General features: G+C 51.1%; 2 protein-coding genes across 4 annotated transcripts in view; both read right to left on the bottom strand.

Moving 5' to 3' along the window:
- Positions 1–133: 133 nt before the first annotated feature.
- Positions 134–4,768, bottom strand: oit3 (oncoprotein induced transcript 3). The gene is made up of 9 exons (XM_029175351.3): positions 4,659–4,768; positions 3,264–3,638; positions 3,083–3,193; positions 2,313–2,435; positions 2,085–2,207; positions 1,766–1,926; positions 1,280–1,692; positions 788–887; positions 134–645 (listed from the first exon to the last, which is right to left on the bottom strand). The coding sequence occupies exons 1-9, from the start codon at positions 4,714–4,716 to the stop codon at positions 499–501; spliced, it is 1,611 nt and encodes a 536-aa protein (XP_029031184.1). The 5' UTR covers positions 4,717–4,768; the 3' UTR covers positions 134–498.
- Positions 4,769–7,742: 2,974 nt separating this feature from the next.
- The window catches only part of mcu (mitochondrial calcium uniporter), a 37,393-nt gene continuing 23,387 nt past the window's right edge, over positions 7,743–21,748 (bottom strand). For all 3 annotated transcript variants that reach the window (XM_029175401.3, XM_029175400.3, XM_029175398.3), the window contains exons 3-9: positions 11,949–12,012; positions 10,518–10,688; positions 10,083–10,187; positions 9,830–9,990; positions 9,434–9,637; positions 8,971–9,087; positions 7,743–8,808 (exon numbers count right to left, since the gene is read on the bottom strand). In XM_029175401.3, the coding sequence (XP_029031234.1) occupies positions 8,728–8,808; positions 8,971–9,087; positions 9,434–9,637; positions 9,830–9,990; positions 10,083–10,187; positions 10,518–10,688; positions 11,949–12,012 (903 nt within the window). In that variant the 3' untranslated portion in view covers positions 7,743–8,727. The remainder of the gene's footprint in view (positions 8,809–8,970; positions 9,088–9,433; positions 9,638–9,829; positions 9,991–10,082; positions 10,188–10,517; positions 10,689–11,948; positions 12,013–21,748) is intronic.

Here is a 21,748-nt window from a genome sequence, read left to right as displayed (position 1 = left end):
TTAATTATAGACTAATTGTCAGAGTGATGAAGCACATGAATAATCTCTAGGCACAGACGACTGATATCGTTCTCCGCCACACTAGAATGTGTGGTTTGGTCTGTTTTTGGACAAATGAACATATTGCACATTTCTAGTCAGTGATAGTGTGAAAAATAAACCACTTTTATAAATCCCTTAAATCTTTAAGCTGTAATCAAGCCTGAGAAACGCCTGATAGCGTGACCCAGAAAACAGCCTTCCTGCCGAAGCTGCTACGAATGAACTGTGGCCTCTCTGGATGATTTCTAATAGAAATGTCATTCATTTCAATGTCACTACGTTGTGTTTAGGAAAGCAGCAAATGCAGACGTGACTGTATAAACCAGAGCTGCACTGGTCTGAGGAAACAAGAGGTGGACATGTGTCTGTACAGTATGTGTGCGGGAGTGTTCCTGCATTTGTTCAGCTTTATACAAAACTGTCTTCCCCCAGTGTTGCTGTATGTCAGAAACGAGACTAAGGCAGGATGAAGATGGGGCCTCCGCTCAGCACAAGCCCCCCCTGAGGTTCCCCAGCCTCCCGTCGGACACGTCTTCGACAGTTCTGGGTGCAGCGGGAGTCTCGCGTCCCACATACCAACACCTGGCAGTGGAGGAACACTTGCTGGAAACACAAGAACCAAGATGATGCTTAGATGTAGAGGAAAACACCGACTGAGTGTGGATGTTGTTGTACAGTGAAGCGGTGCACACAGTGAACCCACACACGCTCGCCAGCTGGCTCCCAGCGTGTTTGTTTTACTCACCTGGTTGTCCTTGCCAATGAACTTGAAGACAGGGACCTGGTAATGTTTAGACAGCTGGTCCTTTGACGAGTACTGTGTCACTGTTTCATCAGAAATGCACCTACAGCATAAAGGAAGAGCACAGCGAGGACATTAGGATTGTCTGTGCAGGTCCTGAAACCACCAGACAAACCTACTCATTTATGACAGCGTTCCCATCGTGACAACTCTGCTCAGTGTTTCAGTTGTTCTGCTGAAAACATTCTCACTTTCTTTCCACCTCAATCGGAAAACATTTTCCATTTGACATTCCCTTGCAGGAGCATAGATTTGCTGTCTCATAGCTGTCAGCAGCCGATGCTAAGGCCTGAAAACGTATCGTAGAGTCTGGGTCCGATACAGGTTGTATCATACGTTGTGTGCAAAAGCATCCAATCTACATGTCTAGTTCTAATAGAAAGCAGCCATTCAGAAACCTGAAAAGCGATAAAACGAGTTCAAAGCTGTACTCACCCATCTTTGATGAGGTAGTACTTGAGGGCCTGGTCAGACCTGGGCCCGGGTGTAGCGAAGCAGCTCTCCACCAGGGCCGAGAGGCCCTCCACCCTCTCCTTCGGCTCCACCCCGAAGAACAGCGAGTCGTGCAGGCGCAGCTGGGGCGGCGTGCGGTACGGCTCGGAGAAGGCGGCGCTCTTGAAGAGCTCCAGGGAGAAGGGGAAGACGCCCTCGCTGTGGCCCGCCAGCTGCAGGGCCGCGCTGCGCACGCTCGCCTGGTACCCGTCCGACACGTGGTACTCCCTCGGGAAGTCGCAGGTGACCGGCAGCAGTAGCTTGCTGGTGCGCACGATCAGGTCCCTGCTGCTGTCGGGGCTGCTCCTGGGGAGCCCCGTCACCAGGTTGGTGCCTATAATTTTGTCGTGTGTCACCTGGGGGGGGGGTCGGGAGAAGGGTCAAATCCACCCCCGAGCCCCAACTACAGACACTAAACCTTCGTCTCACCTCCACAACGGTCCCGCAGGTCTTGAGGCTGAAGCTGAGGTTGATGTGGGTGCCGTTGGAGACGCCTCGACAGGACGAGTTGGACAGGAAGAGCTCCAGTCCTCCCACGAGGTCCTTCGGAACCGACACCGTGATGGAGCTGGGATCGCACTGCACCGGCACTGAAGGAGGAAGCCGAGAAAATCACATGCTACGGCGGTTCCCGTCCACCAGCCTGAAACCTCCCTAATTACTGCCATGCAGTGAGACCGGCCTATTTGTTCCTACTCCTCAGCCTCTGCCAGCTGCAGTACAGTATCTACCTGGCTCACATACGCACCCTGACATGTGTGTTTATCCTCTCCCAGCTCCAGCCCCCGGGGGCAGTGGCACCGATAGGACTCCAGCAGCGACGAGCAGCCGTGGCTGCAGCCCCCGTTGTTAGCGTGACAGCCCGCTATCTCTGCATGAGGCCACAGGGAGGAGAGGAAACATCAAGTGCACTGTGCGGCGACGACCTCCCTAGAGCGCCGGCCGGCGTGTCATGTGCTGTGAGTGCAGTCGGAACCTCTGCAGTTGAGCCCGTCCTGGTCCAGCACGCGGCCCGGCCCACACTCGCAGCGCCTGGAGCCTTTGGTGTTGACGCACACCTCTGCACAGCCGCCGTTGGCCCGCTCGCACTCATTCACATCTGGACACACGACGGGAAGCAGATATTAGCCTCGCACCCTAGCTCGTCGTCTCACGTCCACGGAGGGAGACACGGGAGAAACACACAGCGCGACAAATGGAGCAAAGACAGAGACTCGGGAGACGAACGAAGGAGTCGTCTCTGAGGCGAGAGGCTGATTTGTTTGATGGCTCTGTAGCCAGATAATGGCAGATTTCAGGCTGGCTGGGTTCCCAATGCATGTCACCTATCATTAGGCACACACACACACGCACGCACACACGCACGCACGCACGCACGCGCACGCGCACGCACACGCACACGCACGCACAGGTGAAAAGAAAACATCACTGTGTCAGTCTCTCTGTCTCCATCACTGCTTCCTTCATCAACATTCGAACTCATCCCATTCTACCAGTGCTACATGACTGTATTTTATGATCTACCTTATCAAAAGACTATTCTGAAGAGAGCACACATGGATATCTGACTAACAGCAGCGGAGCAGCTTATCCAGCAACATGAATTCACTTGTCAAGACAACAGCTAGATGTTATTTCTCCTGCTATTGTTTCCCAGAATCAATTTCCAGCTGCCTCTTATCTGTGCGCGCTGCGCAGCCCATCGGGCCCCTCTCGGCTTCCTGCCTCCGTCTCCGGCTGCCTCACCCAGGCACGTTTGTCCGTCCGGTCCCAGGACGGTTCCAGGCGCGCAGCGGCAGTCGGACTGCGGGCATCTGCGACCCGCGCAGTCCTCCTCGTCGCAGATGTCGTAGAAGTCTGCGCAGACGCAGACGTGTTAGCAAAGCAGGCGACCGGGGCACATTTCCTGACAAGCATGGAGACTCACGGCCACAGTAAACGTGGAAGCACACCGAGGGCCTGGGCAGGCGGTAGACGAAGTACCCCCCCGCGCAGGCCTTCACGTCCACACTGGCGTTCCAGTGGCAGCAGTTGTCGCTGAAGCTGGCGCACACGGACAGGGCGACGATGCCGTCGCGGGGCTGAGGGTGGCTGCCGTTGAGCCAGATGGGAGCGTGGGTGCCGCAGTGGTTCTCGGGGATGCAGAAGGTGGGCATGGCGTCGCCGGCCATGCCGGTGAAGCGGTACCACTCCCCGGACACGTGGCTGTCGCACAGGGGCACGCCGGACGACATGTTGACGTGGTAGTCCGTGTTCCTCCACGGCTCGTTGAGGCTGATGTAGGCGGAGCACGGGTCCAGGGCTGAGGAAGGCAAAGACGGGCACAGGGTCCAAATGAGCCATTTTTTCATTGAAGCTTTTTAATTTGCTGTAAATGCTGTAATGCGTTTGAGCGACCATGTTAACAGTGGCCAAACCCACAGACGCTAGAGGGAAAACGGTGGATTTATCCCGTTTTAATCTCTCTAAACAGGCAGCAGGGCGTCCACTAAAAGGCTCTGGACCAGTTGTTTCCGATGAGCAGAGCGACTGCGGTGCAGCGCGGCAATCAATAGCTGTCGTTCATGCCTTCTCAACAGTGTAATTACGAACTAGACATAAAACAAACAAAACAATAAGAGGCCAGGAGAACCGACAGTAGGTGCAGTGGGAGGGAGAGCGGTCCTCACACACAGTGATGAAGAGACGACAGGATGCTGATGAGCATCTGCGGTGAAACCTGAGCATTTAGCATTTTATTGGAGCTGTAACCAGCTCTATAACCCGCTGTCACCTTCACATTTAGTTAGAGCGGCTAACATAAAACAAACAAGCAGAGTGTTTGTCTGTGTCTGTGTGTGATGGACAGGGGCTGGGTATTAATTTATTAAGACTGTAATTTGCAGTAACCGATGTCATTACACGCGTCGTTGTGGCCCTCCGTCCTCCTAATAGCAGTCAATCAGTGTCACCGCCCACTGCGCCAACGAAAGCAGAAGGATCAATCCATGGCTTCAGTCCAGTGACAGCGCAAACGACCAGTTGTGGAGCCGCGCGACTGACCGACTGTGCTCCGGCACGGGCGGCACAGAAGGGGACATCGCTGACTCTCGTGGGCGTATGCTAATGGGAGCGTTAAATCTTCCAGATGGGGCTGGCGTTAAAATTAATAGAAACCAAAGGGACGTGGAGCCACGTCTGACCTGAGTGAAACTCCTGCATCTGTACAGGAGAAGATGAAACCCTGCAAGAAACCGCGTCCAGCTGTGATGCTTTTCAAAATAAAGGCACAAAGCTGAGGAAGCTTGGAAGCATTATGTCAAACATCAGGAATCGGACTCACCTACGCATGAAACAGCAGCAACCTCCAGCAGAAAACAAGCAACATGCAAAGTAATCATTGTGGCTGCTGTTATAGAAGAGAGGCCCACGTGTGTCACTGAGCACCGTTAGGGGGAAGGCCCTTTAAAAGGCATGGCTTATCTGTGTGGCTTCTTCCTCACCTTGACCTCTTCACCTCCTGCTCTTCAGATCCGCTGACAGAACCATCCTCCCATTGTCTTCAGCCTCACACCACGCCAAGCACGTGTGATGCTGGGACCGGCGTCAATGTCGACTCTTGTACTTTTCTTACTTTTACATGCCGATCAGTACTTTCTGAGCCTTTACTGCATTAACAGGAGCTGTAGTTTCATTTTCAGCAGCAGAAAGCCAGCCTGTTAAATCTCAAGTTGACGCTGAAGCTTCTTTTGCTTCTCTACCACAGACTGACACTCTCACTGAGGACGCGCTGTCCATTGAACACTCTCACGTACAGCATTAGCCGACGACTACGCATCTATAGCTTCCCCTGCTCGGTTTCCTTTGGAAGCCTCCCAGACGATCCTGACAAACACTCGCAGTTTTTGCTTCTCACGTGTAATTAAATCAGCAGAGACATGAATCTGAGAGGCTGTTAGGAGAAATGAGGTGGAACGTGCTGTTTCTGTTCCAGATCACTTGTGGAGATAGGACTGCGTTTGCCCCCTGGCTGCAGGTCTCTGTAGCACAGAAATAGCACCACTAGTAAAGTACCACTATACACTATGGAATAATAATGATGCACTTCAGTGCGACATGTGGAGTTATAAGAAAGTGAACGGGACCTACTGTAACATACAAACATACAGCAGGTCTATCTCATAGGATGTCCTGCACAGGAAGCTCAAGCAGAGGCCAGAGGAGACGGCCGAGACCCCGAAGAGCTGCTTCTCGTAAATACCTCGTCCATTAATCATCAAGTCTGTGAAAAGGACAAACACCTCCACTGGACCCACTGGCTCCAAAACTGGATAAGGATTTTATTGATAATTGAATTACATTTCTCTTTTATACATATTTCATAAATGATACAGGATTTTACATTTTATTTTTTGCCAACATTACAGCATCATATGTCAACAGAGGAAAATAAAGACAGAACTAAATAAGAGGTCAGAATGGAGTACATGGTCATTTCAATCCTATATTCTGCTTCACTCTTCAGGCATTTTAAACATATCTTATAACCAAAACGTGTAAATTATAATGCACATGACTCTGGAGAAACAAACAGGCTGTGGGCGGTTCATAACAGAAGGAGAAGGGGACTAGACGGAGACACGTCCCCCACTGAGCTAGCAGAGTGCGCCTGACACGGTTCCTTCGGATGCAGATCCAGGACGTTGGTAGCTGAAGTCAAGGAGCCTTTAAGCCTCTTTATAGGTGCACAGAGTGGAGGCGTTTTCCATTTCTTGGGAAGAATAAGTGGATGCTAGGGAAGGAGTTTTGGAGATCGAGAGTAAATAAGGTGAAAATTGGTTGGTTGGCTGCGATTAAATCAGATTTGGCAGGGTAGATTCTAAAGATGCAGCCCTGTTCACTGCCCTTTACTGTATATCTAGAAATCTCTACAAACAGCGTTTGTAAATTACCTTTAGAGGTTTTTTTTTCTGATAAATCAGCTTTTTTATTTTTACATAATTTCCCATGTAAACATACATTCATGCAACACCCTCTTTATAATAAAGTTTCCCTATATTTGTTATATTTAGTTTTTAAAAAATTAACAACACCAAAAAAAAAAAAAAACATATCCAAAGGCAATAAATGGTGGATGCTATAATAAAAAGGAGGAGGTGATGATGGAGCAGGTGTGTAAAAACAGCAGAGGGGGGACTGGACTGCAGCTTCAACTCTCTTACCTCCCACGGTACGTCTCCAAGGAAACACCGTCGTCACTTTGTGTATATATTGTATGAGCGTGTGTGAGCGAGTGAGGAAAAAGGGAGTGTGTTCATATTTTACTGCCACTTCTTTAAAATACTGTTGTCTGATCTTTGTCCCCAGTGAAGTGACACGTCTACGTGCGTTCAAACACGCCAGCGCTCACGCAGCACAGCTTCTGAGCATTAAAATTAATTTTAGCAAATTGATGCATCATCCGTGTATCGTTTTATTCTTTAAAGGATCCAGAAGTCGTGTTGTGCTCTGTCAGTCACAAACACACAGGAGATTAGTTCCAATCCTGCCCTTGGATGTGCCTGGAACGCTCACTGCTGCCTCGCTCGCAGTGAAAATGAAGTGTGGTGTTCATGCCGAGAGACGTGTCACTGTGCTTCCCCTCTGCAGAGATGATCTAATAAACTCAAAGTGAACGAGACGACGGCCACCAGCAGTCACCTTTAACTGGACAGTAAATGCAGAGGCTGATTCAGTGGCCATCTCATGAAGGGAAAAACACACACGTGTGGCTTCAACCACTGGCAACGCAAAAGTGTCCAATTAAATAGGAAATTGCAATAATGATCCTACACATTCACAAATTTCTACTGAGGGCATACCACAGCATGCAGTCTACCCTGCCTGGCCATGGCGGGAGGCGGGGAGCATTACAGCAACAGTGGGAGGAGAACAGCTCTGTCAGTCAATGCCATGACACTTCTTTAATGGCGCCTGTTATATGGCTGTCAAGAAATCGGAATATTTGAACGCACATTAGAGACTGACGACGATCCGAGCAGCTCACTGAAATGTGGTAAAAGGAAATAAAGTAATATCTAATATATTAGAAAAAAGAAGCAGACAGTTGTGCTCCTCATGCACAGTGCAGCTACTTTTATAAAGCCATTCCATGTTCAATGAAGACCAATCAATTATGTAGGTAATTGTAATGCAGGATCTCATTAAATAGGAATTATAGTTTGGATTCACTATTTAGTTTACGTCCAACCCCACATACGTATATGGTGTAAGTTATGAGATTTAAAGCTCTTAAATAAAGTTAGTAAATGCATAATGCTCTCTGCGTGTGCGTATGTGACAGAGTGTGTGGGGGTGAACGTGGCATCTTGCGTGTCAGACGAATTTTGTCACGAGACATCCTCCCCCCACTGAAGAAAAACCTAGCCTCTGCTCATCTGTTTATTTGATTGTATACATATATTTATATATATATATATTTATATTCTTTTCATAACAAATATACTATGGCTTTCAAAATAAAAAGTGCCAAAATATTTTTTTTTTTGGAATAAAAGAACACACAGTGATGTTGTTGTCGGTACTGTCAAACCTGCGCAGACAGGCCCGTTACAGGACATCGACAGGAAGAGGAAACGAGCGTCCGGCATGTTGCCACCAGCTCCTGTCGCGCTGGGAGGGACAGCTGTCCGTCACCTGGAGGGGGCGTGGCCACGGGGGAGTCAGGCAGCAGGGTTCCGCCGCAGAAAGATGCAGGTCTCCCTGTTGGTGTGACTGCGGTCGGGACTTCCTTGTAAACTTTAATAGGTGGGATGGAGAGTCTGACCCCCAGCCAGGAGCAGGCGTGCGTCTGCTGAAAGTTTGATTGCTAGAGGCAGCAGGGCAACTCTGCTCGGCGGATGTCCCACTCACACGCGAGCACACACGAACACTCAGCAATGTCCCCCTGCGCGTCCCATGTCCTGGAGCGTCTTTTCTTCCTCCTTTGTCCCTGAAAGCTTTCCTCTCGGAGACTTGAGGCATGTGCACAGTGTCCAGCTTTATTCCATTTACCATCGACGCCTTTTTCATGCTCCTCACCCCCAATCGGCTGTGGGAGGTGATTTCCCCCCCCCCCCCAGTACTTCACCGTCCTACTTCATATTTTAGCAGTTTTCACTTGCAATTCCAACTGAAGATTTCAGTCAGCAAAGTAAATGGGAAAAGAGAAAAAAGTATAAAGAAAGGAGAAAAAACTAACTCCCACAGCCAAGAAAGGGATGGGATTGTTGGGCGTGGGAGGGGCGAGGGGAGGGGGTGAGGGAGGGAGGGAGGGAGGGAGGGAGGGGAGGAGGGGCTTGAGGCAGGGTGCGGGGGTAGCGGGTGGGAAGAGGCTTGCAGGAGCTCAGAGAGGAGGGAGGTTGCTGTTCCCATCAATTTTTACTGTCGGTGAGCTGCTGAATGGGGAGCTGGAGCTGGAGAGGATCCCGCAGACGCTTCAGGTCCAACTCCACCTGGAGGGAGGGAGCGAGAGCAGGGAGAAAGGGACGGAGGGGGGGGGGGCAGTGGTGTGAAACTAGGATGCTGCACAGCTGCTACAAATCTACGGTACGTGTTGAGCTGTGGCCACGGCGCTCGCTTTACATCACAAACCACGGCGCTTTGAGCGACTGTACCTCAGCGATGTCGTCCTTCAGCTTGTTGTACTTCTCAATGTCGAAGCGTGTCCTCTTCACCCCCTTGTGGAAGAACAGCAGATACTGCCGGTCCCTGGCGTCGGGGTAAATGTACTCCTGCAGGGTAGAGAGGCAGACAAAGCAGCGGTTTATCAGAAGTCCTCCGCCTTCTGCATACTCCTTCAGCTCCACCTCCTCGACATTAAAACCATATCACAATTCAGTGCATCAGTGTTCGGCTCATTTTTTTCAAATATGCACACGGCTAAAAATATATGAGAGGATAACCATTAAATTCCATTACTGCATTGTTTTCTGCTCAGGTTACTGAGGCTGCTCATAACATCGTGCAAGTAAAGGAGGACGCTTCCCCTAAAGCAATCAATGATGTGTCGCTAGAAGGGGACACGAACAACTAGACAGAAACGTGATAAGAAAACGATCGCATCCTCAGGCCTCTTACCTGGCGCGTGAGCACGAAGTAGGCGTACATGGCCATGGCCGTGCCGTACGTGATGAAGTAGGTGACCGGCTCCATGATATCCCAGGAGTACTCCCACCAGGTTAGCCGGGCCAGGATGCCGAACTGGGTGGCCATGTAAGCCATGCCGCCCCACAGCACCCAGGTGGTGCGGCGCTCCGCCTTCTTACTCAGCTCCTCCTTCACCTGCGCGCAGGTCAAGTGTGAGTGAGGCTTAACAACTCGGCCGTACAGCTGAACGACACAATGCACGGAGCCTTGGGGCTAATTATACTCGTAATTATTGCTTGAGCTGTTTCTGATCCTTTGCTCGCGCCTGTGTGTGGGTCCATCTACCTCGCATCGGGCTATGAGCAGTGTCTGTAACCGTGTTCAGACCTTCTCTAGGGGGCGGATTTGTGAGTTGAGGTCCTCCAGTCGTCCGATCAGCTCGCGCTCCTTGCTCAGCTGATGGTCCTCGATGCGCAGGGTCGTGTAGAGCTGCTGCACCAGGAACTTGACATCGTTCAGCCTCTCGACATCCTCATGGGGCAGCAGCTCTAAAGCATGGAAGCACATAAAAATATATAAGAAGGTGTGATGTAATGCACTAACTCCCCCCCTCCGTGTCGTATGGAGGCTCTTCGCTCACCTCTCCTCGGCGGCCGCACGAGGTGCGTGGTGTCATTAATGACCAGCTTGAAATCGTCCAGCAGCAGGATGTCGATCCCTGTGGAGGAGGCGACCCTCACTCCATCTGCGCACGGAGCCAAATGGGGAAGGCAGCGACAGAAACAACCTTTCACCTCATTTCATAACACTCCGGTTCTGATTGTCAAGAGAGGTAGGAGCAGATGCACTCACGCTCTAAGAGCGAGATTTCAACTTTTAGCTGCTGCATAATGAGACCTCTGAGCAGAGTGGGGGCAGGAAAAACCATTTCATGGTGCATGCAGTGGTATTAAATTCAGACGCAAAGGCACAGCTACTTAACAGCTTCAAACGCATAGAAGGACATGGCTGTGCATAAGCTGCTTGGGTAAATGACACAGTGCATGTAGTGGATGGGGCCCGTGCGCCTTCCTACCCGTGGAGTAGATGGCCACGCGGTCGATGCCCCGGTCCTCCGCCTGGAGCTGTTGCAGGAAGACGCCCACGCAGTCGGTGAGAGGCTTGAGGGTGAACTGGCAGCGCTCTCGCCGGGACGGCAGGCTGACGGAGATCACCGGCAGCCCGTTCTGGTACGCCACCGTCACCTCTGTGAAGGACACAGGCACAGAGTGGGAGCGGCACCGGGCCTCAGCGGCGCGGCCGCGGACCCAGAGGCGGGTTCGTGTGCTCACAGTACAGAACACGTGGATCTCGTGAGCAGTAGAAACACAAACAGGCCTGCTATCAATACGACATAATACTGCTAACCTTTGCTGTTGCTCTGTTTGTTGATGCCCGCTATCGGTATTCAGAGACACTAGAGACGTCAGAGTGATTCACTGACAGTCAACAAGTGCTAGAGCAGCAGCTAAACTCCTCCGTCTATTCCTTCCTTGAATGTATTTGGAGATCAAGAACAAGGAAGGTGAAATGAATCAGTGCACATGCTCCCAGCGCCGTGCTTCTTAATAGTGATTTTCTGTTCTGGGTTTTCATCTATGCTGACGTGTCATGTTCGCAACAGAGCCTCCACTCTGCCAGAATACCAATAATGCGGCGTAATACAGCTGTGTTGGTTCACAGAACCCATTCACAATGAGCCTGTGCAGCTGATGCCATCATGATGCCGATGCCGTGCACCGATGCAGGCGGCCGCCGGCCCACTTGAAGGGGAGGATCCGAGCCGCCTCGTCGCCGCTGCACCCCAGCAGTCTCCGCCTTCTGCTCGCCGCCACTGCAGTGAATCAGCAGATCTCGCCTGGGGCCCGCACCAGGAGGCGCAGGGATCGCTGGCAGCGGCGGCGGCGGCTGGGCTCGGGTTCAGGAGAGTCTGCGGCGCGTTCGGGGGGCCGGTTTCAATTCACACCCGCCACTCCATTCGTTCCTCGGCTAATATGTGTCTGCGCTGTTCTCCACCCGCACCTGTTCCGCGTCTCGGCCCTCTCACCATCCACACACTGCTAAAAGGTGTTGGGATTATATAACCACATCTACTCTGATCTTACAGTCCCTTTAAAATCACATCAGCACGTTCGGCGATGCTGCTGCCGTCTCCTCTCAGCCCCCGCCCCCTCTTCCCCCCCCTTGCGTTCACGCTCTCAAACCCTCATTTAAACGAGCAGATGCTACCCCGAGACAGATTCCATATTAATGACTACTGGCTGTTAACTCCAAACAAGCCTCTGCTGTCTGATCAATGCAGAAAGCTTCTCTGGTGCATTCCTCATTAGTCTTGGATGGGGACAGATGCTGGATTTGGGGTCTTTTTTCTATTAAGGGAAACCCCTGACACAGCTCTTTGGTCTAGAAACACACTGCTATAGCAACAGTGGCTGGATGGGAGCGGACAATGAAGCCGAGGGCTTACCTTCAGGGGAAGCGGAGGAACACAACAGTCTCTGGCCGTGCCATGAGGGGGCGCCTCTCCAGACCTGCACACAGGAAGAGAGAGAGAGAGAGAGAGAGGGCAGCAGCCTGCTTATTCCACACGTACTGTACAACGCATCATTACGCTGTCTGCTCAGCGGCACAACACCACCCTAATCTCTGCCATTTACTCTAATTCCTGATTCGTGAGTAAGTATTATGTTACAAAATGGATTCCTTTGTTGTGGGGACTAAAAACGTTGCAGTACGCCGAGCGGGACCACACCCAGGAGACGCAGCCTCCCAATCATGGAAAGACAAACAAACAGTGACACACATACATATCTATATACCAGCTTCAGTCCCATTCAAACACCGGCATCCTGATATAAAAATCCCCCTCTGACTAAACAGTAGATAAATAAATAAATCACACACACACCACAGGGGGAGACACAGATAGAAGGCAGCCAAATGCAGCTCCAATAACAACGCCGGCGTTCGGTCTGAATTCTCCACTCCTCGTGTCACAGGCTGGAGGGGGAGGAGGGGAGGGGGAGGGGGAGGAGCTCAGAGGCAGAGTTTGGGGGAAACCCTGTTTTCTGTGTTGCTGCTGCGGCTGCATCCCGTCGCCACGGCGACGCAGGAGTGCCCATATGTGCCGCATACGTCTCAGATTACAGCGCTCCGCTCCGGGGGACGAGCCCGTCGGGCCGGCTCGCGAGGCTGAGGCGAAGGAAATCAGTCTGGAACGCGCGCCAGTGGGCGAAAGCAGAACTTCTCCCTGATTAAAGTTTCAGCTGCATGTGCACACACATAAACAAAATGTGTCTCTACTGCGGCAGGAAAAAAAACGGCTCTATTTCTCTCATGACTGAGCTCAGTATTTAATAACTGATGCCCTGGAGCCGCACATATAACGCACGCTGCCCTACAAGGGCCTGAATCATGCACATTGAGTTGGCTTTCCAACACCACCGACTGCTTGCAGGATCCAGCGGCCCAGAACAGGATCGGACCCGACCGAGCCCAACCGCATCAGCGGAGATTCAGATCCCACGGCTTCTAATTTATGACTCCACACTGACGGTCATGGGCTGAAAGGACGCATCAGAGGAGATAAGCGAGTGTGTGTGTGTGTGTGTGTGTGTGTGTGTGTGTGTGTGTGTGTGTGTGTGTGTGTGTGTGTGTGTGTGTACACATGCATTCACTCAAGCGCTTTGCGACTGTGAGGCACCGAGGTGAAAGACCAATCACAGCGTCCCCGCGCTCAAACATGGTCAACCAGAGGGAAGCTCGATCAAAGCCAGGCCGCCAGCGCTAAGTCTGCACGTCGAAGCCGGATTCCATCATTACCGGGCTGTGATACACGCAAACAAAGGGAGCTTCAGTTCTCAAAAGGCAATCATTTTTTCCACCGCCTGGAGAGGGCCCAGTGACGCAGCGAGGGGGAGGAGGGGGCGCAGAGGTGGCTCGAGTTTCACAGGTCTGGGTCAAAATGCGCCACCACGGCCAGAAATTAATGTGCTGCCTGAGCTGAGGTTGGACGCGGGCATTCGTCATTAAAACTGTACAGGTCGGGTTGGGTTGAGGTTTTCATGGTAACCGACGGCGTCTGAACCCAAAGGCCGCGGATGCTGTCCAAACCGACGCTGCCAATCAACAGCTGCTAATTAGCCGTCCGCTAGCAGCTATCAATCGGGAAGAGCGGCTTCCTGTCACATCCCCGCAGCTGCGTGGTCCAGACAGTTCAAACAGAGTCTGGGGGGATAAGTGGTCGCAGCAACACCCGCAGTGCAACACAGACTGCGGTTCATATCTCTATATACAAAGTATGAAAACATTCATGAAAAGTATTTTGAATGTAAACAGATGCAGGACTTTAGGGCCCAGGGGACGAGCATGTGACACCACCAGGCCCAGTATGACTGAAGGCTGTGGGAACTCCACAGCCCAGTGTTTGTGTGAAACCCGATTACCGTCTAATGGCACCGAGAGCGATTAGGCTGCCGAGGGAAGCGGTCCGGGCCTGTTACAGTCCGCCCGTTCATCAGGTCCAGCGCCCGCAACCCACAGCCGACGCGGGCCGGTGTCACAGACATATGCAAACACTGTATGTGTGAACGTCCACCTGCGGAGCGACACGTCTGCGGGAGCGTGTTTGCTCTCGTCCGTCAGTCAGCGGTCGTCGCACACACACACACACACACACACACACACACACACACACACACACACACACACACACACACACACACACACACACACACACACACACACACACACACACACACACACACACACACACACACACACACACACCACACCCCCCCCCGCATCCTTCCCTCGGCACACAGCCACTGAAACGCTGCCTGAAATATTTAGCGGCGCAGCAGCAGTCAATAGCACAGCCCAACCTTGGAATCAATGTCACGCGGCGATGAGACGGGACAGAAAGAAAGAGGCCGGCGTCGGTGGCGGCTGAGGAGAGGTGGACGGAGGAGGGAAAGCGAGGTGCGGAGGGATGGGGGGGGCGGAGAGGATGTGAGGATAGATGGAGGAGCAGCAGGGGAGCAATAGTGATTAATGAAGGCTGGAGTAAAATGTGCGTGAGTCACAAATACTGTACGAAGCAGCAGACAGCGCTGTCGCGTGTAGCAGACACGGAGGCAGGAACAAGAGGAAGGAGGCGAGAGGGAGTGAAAGATGGAGAATAAGATGAGAAAGATGAAGCGCGTGTGTGTGTGTGCATGAGAGAGAGAGAGAGAGGGAGAGAGAGGGGAAGCAGAAAGAGGAAAGGAGCAGCAGACGCGCTGGAAGGGGAGGAGGCGAAGGTGGAGAGAGGGAGAGAGAGAGAGAGAGAGAGAGAGAGAGAGAGAGAGAGAATGCTGATCACTGCAGTAAAGGAATCCCTCGTCTAGAAAGGGGGGTTGCCCCTCGACTTCACCCCCCCCCTTCCCCCCTCCGTCGTACTCGCTCTGAATCCTGATGTTCTGCTTCTGATCTCCCTCTCTGTTCTCAATCGCACTGCGCCTCAACTTCCGCTGCAATTCATTTCATCACACCCTCTGCGTGTGTGTGCGTGTGTGTGCACATTTTCCTTCGATTCCAAATCAAAACACACTCAATGCTCAATGGAAAACCTCGCTGGCTGTGAAGTGGGAGGACGGCAGGCAGCTTTAGCAGGTGAGACAGTGTAAACTAATGCATGCGTGGAACATGCGTAGTGTCTCTGATGTAACGTAGTAACACAGAACACCGCTCTCCAGTGAAAGATCCTCGTCCTTACACAGTGTGACTGTAACAAGCTCAGAAAGATGAGCAGCGCTTTTAGGGAAATTACCCACGAGACAATTACACCGTATAAACTGGATGGGCGGGAATCAACACACACCCTTTGAGACTGAAGCCCGCTGCAGCTCCGCCAGCTATAAATATCCCCCGTCTATGGTGGAATTCTAGCAACATAACGACATCCTTGCTTCAGTCCAAATTATGTTTGCAGAGAATTTTGCAAGATTTATTAGCCTCCTCCTCTGGCACAGTCACACAGATTTGGAGGCCTGCGCGTATTAAACCCAGAGCTGGTGCTGATGACGGTGGGTCACGAGTGACAAAATGCATTATGTTCATTATTGGTGCCCATCCGCTTATTTCAGCAGAGCATTCTGTGCTACTCGCAGCCCTGGGTGCTGGTTGGGATCCGAGGATGTGAACACGAAGTGACGCGGCGGTTTAAAAATATCTTGGTTTTAGGAACTCGTCCTTTTATCTGCAGACAGACCTCAGGGGAATTCTGGGTGCCGAGCGTGGCATGAAGTGTGTTGCAGACACCGCTGCAGGAGAGTAATGTCACTGACATAACACCCGTTTGCTGAAGTCCCTCCGGGGAGTTGAGAAGCGCCGTCGTTTATCAGCACGACGACTGCAGCCGTCAATGAGGGCAGAACAGACAGCAGTGACAGAGCGGGCGCGTGTCATGCATGTCTGCAAAGCCCAGGTTCAATAGGGAGCTGTGGCATGATAGAGGTTCAGGTCAAGGAGAGGTCACTGTAGGACGACGACATTAGGAAGCTGCAGACCACATCCTGCTTTGATAGAAGACGTGAACCAATACTTGATTTGGAAACCAAGAGTATCTAAAAAGGTGCCACGGTTACAGTACGTCAGCAACAGTCAGCTGCAACACCTGCTGACTCAACCACCAGGGCCGTTTCCATGCGGACCGTCAGCGGAGGCGAATGACGTTTACGGGCTATTGAGCTGGAAATACACCGCGTCCCCGAGCCATCAGCTGCCAGTGTGTGTGTGTGTGTGTGTGTGTGTGTGTGTGTAAACGGCGCTCCCATTGATTAACCCAGCGGGACGCCAGAATTCTCTTCAATTCTTCCGTTTTAGCTTTATGACTTCTTTTTTATAGCACATTAGGAGAACGCTGACTGTGACAGTTTAAAAAGTCTCCTTTGCTCTCATTTCCCCTACATTTTTTTATTTTCTCGGAGAAATAATTAAATTTAAGTTATAAATTATACCAAAGCACTGTGTTTTTATTTTTATTTTATTACTTTAGACGCAAGCATAATTTTTATTACCTTACAGGCAAAATAAGCCTGTCTTGACAATTATGGTTAATTGTTTTGCGCTGACAAATCAAAATGAAAAACAAATCATCTTAATAGCCTTAGTTGGCTAGAAGGGACATAATTCGATCATACTTCATGACCAAATAATAGATGTATTATTATAATATAATATATATATGTATTATACAGTATAAATATAACATTAAAATGTTCATTAAAATGATTCAATTACAGAAAGATAACATACTATAAAATACTATACAACATGTGACCTCCATGTCCTCATGCAGAGGAAAAAAAAATTTAATAGGACAAAACCTGCTGGCTCATGTCTTCTAAACATTCCAGCTGCTGTGTAAAGGGCACACTGGAGCTGATGTGTCCCGTTTCCCACCCCACCGCCGTGCTGCGTGTCACCCCCCCCCCCCGTCCTGCTCTGGGGGCCCAGGTCCTGTCCACTCAGCTTCCTTCTGCCCACACCTCCCCAAAGAGGGGCTAACAAGCTAAAAAGCACAGCTGGGCCGCTTCCACCTGCACTCGCTGCGCCGCAGCGTCCCCTCGGAGGCACAGACAGAAGCACACGTACGGGCAGATAAGGTGAACACTCAGCAATTGCTACAGAAGAAAGAGGATTCCGGTTCGGTGTGACAATAATCACTCTGTCACTTTTTCCGCCTCGGCGCCAACGAGCTTATGTAACGAGGGGAAACGCTGCCTTTTCTCCGGGCCGCGCTCCTCGCCTGGCAAAAGCCATTAACCGATATGAAATCTGCAGTCGCATCCTTGAACGCCGCCGCATTAAGTAATCGCCGCTCGCACGTCGAGGGGGGGACAAAGCGCGGCGCCGACCCGCGAACGCCCCAAACCCATCTGATCGCTCCACTGCAATGCAGAGTTGATAGTGAGAGCGAGCCTCCCCTGATTAGGCTGCTTCCAACGTCAAACACCAGCGAGATATAAATAATTCCAGCTTAAACTTTCATTCCGTTTCAATAAACTGCTCTTCAAGACCCCAGACATGCTTTGATTAATTAATGCTAGCTCACGGCCCGCTTAATCCGCGGGATACGATCTCTGCTGTGAATTAATCCGTCTCTGTTACACACGGGCTCCTTCTTGACGACCAGTTGGACCCTTATACTCACACCAGCCGCCCCCGACCCCTCCCTGCGACTATCAACGCTGGAATCCAATGCATTATTAAACAGCAGTGCGGGGCTTTCGCGCCTGGGCTCAGCAGCGTTTGGCCGTCGTGCCTCGTGCCCGTTGCTCCCTCCGAGAATTTAATCCATCGCAGAAGCAAATTGGGGGGGGGGGGGGTTCCAACTTCCTCGGGTCACGTTGAGGATCAGAGCGGTGCAGAAATTGAAAACGGTGTATCCATTCATAATCTATGCTACTGTATACACACCAACCACACAATCTGTGTGTGTGTGTGTGTGTGTGTGTGTGTGTGTGTGTGTGTGTGTGTGTGTGTGTGTGTGTGGACCCTCTCTTTGATTGTTCACGCAGCAGATGGCACTAGCTGCTCGCGTCGGTGTTAATTTCAGTGCGGGTCACGCGACGCTCACCCCGTCACCAGCTGTAGATGACTGGATGAAGGAACCTCCCTCCGTGGTCACGTGGAGGCTGCAGACGCTCACAAACATATATATGTTTGGAGTGGGGAGTGGCCGTACAGTGATTAACCCTCAGGAGCTGGGAAAGGTAGCGGGATCACACCCTGATCAATACTGCTGAATCAGCAGCCTGTTTCCTTCCCTAGCACACACACAACCTTGCTCAGGATATGTATAAGCCTGAAATTCTACTATGATCGGTGGTTTTGCAGGGTTTTTGACCATCTCTGCCATCTAAAAAGTGGGGCGGGCGTGTTCAGTCAGCGACAAGCTGTACGTGCAGGACTTTGGCCCTGCGGGCGCAGGGTTGGCGGCCTAACAAGTCACCTTACAGTGACTCATACAGTACCTGCGCTGCACCACGGGCCCCGTTCACTTCCGTGCAGCGTGTTGTAGATTTCACACACATTACTGTAGTACATCCCGTTTAAGGTCCGCGTGAGATGAGCTGCTCGGGCCAGCGTAGACGAGCCGCTTCCATTCATTAGGCTCCGGCCGCGTCGCGAGAGTGATTTTATCGGAGCCCTTTATTCCCAGCCAGTGCAAACTGTCTTCGCCCGTCCGACATGGTTCAAGGGGAAATTGGGAGTCTCCCGTTTTAGCGGTTTGAGCCTATTACCCCGCTATTCTAACCTCACTGGAGCCGGCGCCTCAGCTGCCAACGCAGGAAATCTGCTCTGAGCCGGAAAAATAGAAAAGTGTCAGAATTATTTACCGAGTAGATGCAAAGTTCATTTGGAGATTTAGTTATTTCTGTAACGCTTCGTGTTTTTTCCAGGTCTGTAGAACCGCTCAGACGATGTGTGAAAGCGTTTTTCTTTGGAAGCACACCTCTGAGAGCAGAGCGACATTTCCCACTGTTTTGAATGAATTAATTATAGTGAAAGATAAAACACCTCTTTTGAATTAAAAAATAAAGTGCCTCCTCTTAATTTTCTCGAACACGGGTCCTTTGTGAGCGCTACAACTGTTGCTAAGCCGTTTTGGGCGACAGAAACAGCGATAATCAACCAAGGCTTGGCCACAGGTTCTGTATCAGATCACAGCGACTTCCACAGTGTGGGTGGCGGTGAATTAAAAAAGGCAAACCTTTAAAGGGTTCCTGCTGCAAAAAAACAGTCCCCGTAGGATTCAGAGTTTACGGTCACCTTTATTAAAACCCACACTGAATCAAATATGGTGTTCAGAGCGCACACGGTACTGGGTCAACACCAATTTATCGCTGATCTGCGGCGCTGAAGGCTGAAAGATGTTCCACTTTCTCCCTCTGCTGCTTCTTTCCTTGCTTTAATAATCTGACCCTGAAGTTATGTCTTGGCAAAGAGCCAAATACCTCAGGGTAAACATACTGTATACTTCTACTTGTATTAAGTAGTAGCATCTGCACTTGAGGTTAGAATGCTATGGAATTATCAATGACATCAGATTAGTGTTTAGGCAACTTTCTAGCACAATTCAAACATTGTTCCCAATGATAATGAAGCCAATTTGATCCATATTCATTATTTTTTGTCTCATGATTGTCCCATTACACGACTGCTGGTAGTTTTCCCCCCAGTTGACACCATTCCCACTCTAAGTGGCAATCAAGGCTCTTCACCTCCCAGTTAATCTGAAGTCTTGAGCATTCGAAAAGGTACAAAGCATTTCACTGGGGCTGTTACGTTGAGGGACCCGCTAATTAAATGTCAGCCGAGACAAAACACACACTAAAGTGTGTAAATGTCAAATTTGAACCCACAGCAGCCAGGTGCCTCCTCCTCTCATGGCTCGGGGCCCTTTTTAGGGGCCTTTCGGTGAGCAGAGAGGTGAATTACCGTTCGCATCACCGTGGATCTCATTCTGAGCAGTGATGCCCAGCTGAGGGTGGATCCCTGCTCTGCGAGGGCACGTGAGGTGACATTCAGGGCAGAGTACCGTATCTCACACTCACGCTATGATCTCCTGAAGCAGCAAGTGTTATTCATGGCGCGGCGCTGGGGGAACGCTCCTTTTGAGGAGCCTGTCAGTGCTGCCTCTCACCTGGCCGCGTCTTTGAACGCGTCAGTCCATCAGGAGGTTGTAAAATTATTCAGGACATCAAAGCTCCATGACAGCGAGCGCTGGCCTTGAACTGCGCCGTGACTCTGGGCTGCGTCAGAGCCTCTGTCTGAGCTTTACTTTGCTGAGGTCCACAAGGACGGGCAGCGTGCACACACGCCAGAGCTGGAATTGGGCTAATGAGTGCCACACAGACGCTGGCAGACTGGACCGGACGTGGCCGAGGGGCACGAGAAGGCGGCCGCAGCACAGCTGAGCAGAACGAACAGCAAGTCTGAAAAAGTGGAGCGCATGCAACTGTCACTGGAGTTGTACAGTATCATCGCCACTCGTTAGCTTGTGCCAAAATCAGCCTCGCCACCAGAGCCTCGGCGAGGCCCGCGGGGGGTGTGGACCACCATATGCCTCCTCTGCTCCATCACCTGCGACGCCTCGGAGGTGACAGTTTGAGTCGCGCGGAGGCTTCACGCGATCTGCTCGGCCGTCTGTGCCAAAGGCATCGCTGCTCACAGCGAACGCCAGGCTGCCGCAGCGACACGCTGGCATTGAACATCGCAGCCACTCTGCTCCATGAAGGATGGAAGAAGTGGAATGTGAAAAAAAAAAATGATTCACAAGAGCGAAGGAGTATAAATGTTCTTCCATGGCAACATTTAAGGAGTATTTACAGTTCTGTGTCACACGCAGGATAAAATATATTTATGGTGCAGTGTAGAGTAAATTGACTTAAGACTGCACCTTCAAGTACAAACACACCACAATAGGAAACTACACAAAGCCTGCTGTAACTAAAGCATGATTTAGTTTGTAATCTGAATTCCCTCATGACACCTGCAGAAAAGAACAGAAAAAAACAACTTCTAACGTCAAATCAGCACGGAAGTGAATTAAATCAATAAATATGTGCAAACTTTTACAATAATATGAACTTGGGTAAACAGTAAATACCGGGAGCTTCTAGGAGCTGTATAGCTTTCAGTCTTAAATTAAAAAACGCTGACAGTTGACAGGAGCTCCTGTATTCTTAGAAGGAAAATCGGTCGAAAGTTATTTTCTGTTGGGTCCTATTTGTCAGATTGTTCATAACAACAAAGGCGTGACTCCAGGCCATTCACAACAAGCATCAAATATTCACAGGTTCTGGGCCGCGGGGCCGCGTGGGGAGCGGATCGCGCTCACGCGGGCTCCGGACGCTCTGCAGAAAGTGGGGCAGAGCCTGTGAACCATCCATCACGTTGCCCACCTACATGTTCAGAGCTGGAGGAATGGAAGCACGCAGACGGCCGGCGTTTGCGTCCCAAACGGCTGCGGGGGCCATTTTCTACCGTTCCGTTGGGATGTGATGTGACCGTCTCCCGGTTCTGGGAGTCCTGACAAACACTCTGACTCACGGGGCTGACATTAGCGAACAGCTTCCAATAACGTCGGCTTGTGGTAATGGCGGCTGAGGCTCCGCGGCCGATGACAAGTTTCCTAACGATTGTCCCCGTCTCGCCTCGTCTCATCTCGCCCTCGGCGCTTCCTCTCATCCCTGCCCTTTTCATCCCCCCCTAAATGAC

Source organism: Betta splendens, chromosome 15 (assembly GCF_900634795.4).
Source record: "Betta splendens chromosome 15, fBetSpl5.4, whole genome shotgun sequence".
Taxonomy (NCBI): Eukaryota; Metazoa; Chordata; class Actinopteri; order Anabantiformes; family Osphronemidae; genus Betta; species Betta splendens.
The sequence above is the reverse complement of the archived record's forward strand: the minus strand, read 5'-3'. Positions and strand labels throughout refer to the sequence as shown.

Coding starts and splice junctions, on each gene's coding strand:
- oit3 (XM_029175351.3), bottom strand. CDS start 4,716: ATGATTACTTTGCATGTTGCTTGTTTTCTGCTGGAGGTTGCTGCTGTT. Junction 3,639..4,658: donor TGCTGCTGTTTCATGCGTAG/GTGAGTCCGATT, acceptor TGCCTTCCTCAG/CCCTGGACCCGTGCTCCGCC. Junction 1,927..2,084: donor GGATAAACACACATGTCAGG/GTGCGTATGTGA, acceptor TTCCTCCTTCAG/TGCCGGTGCAGTGCGATCCC.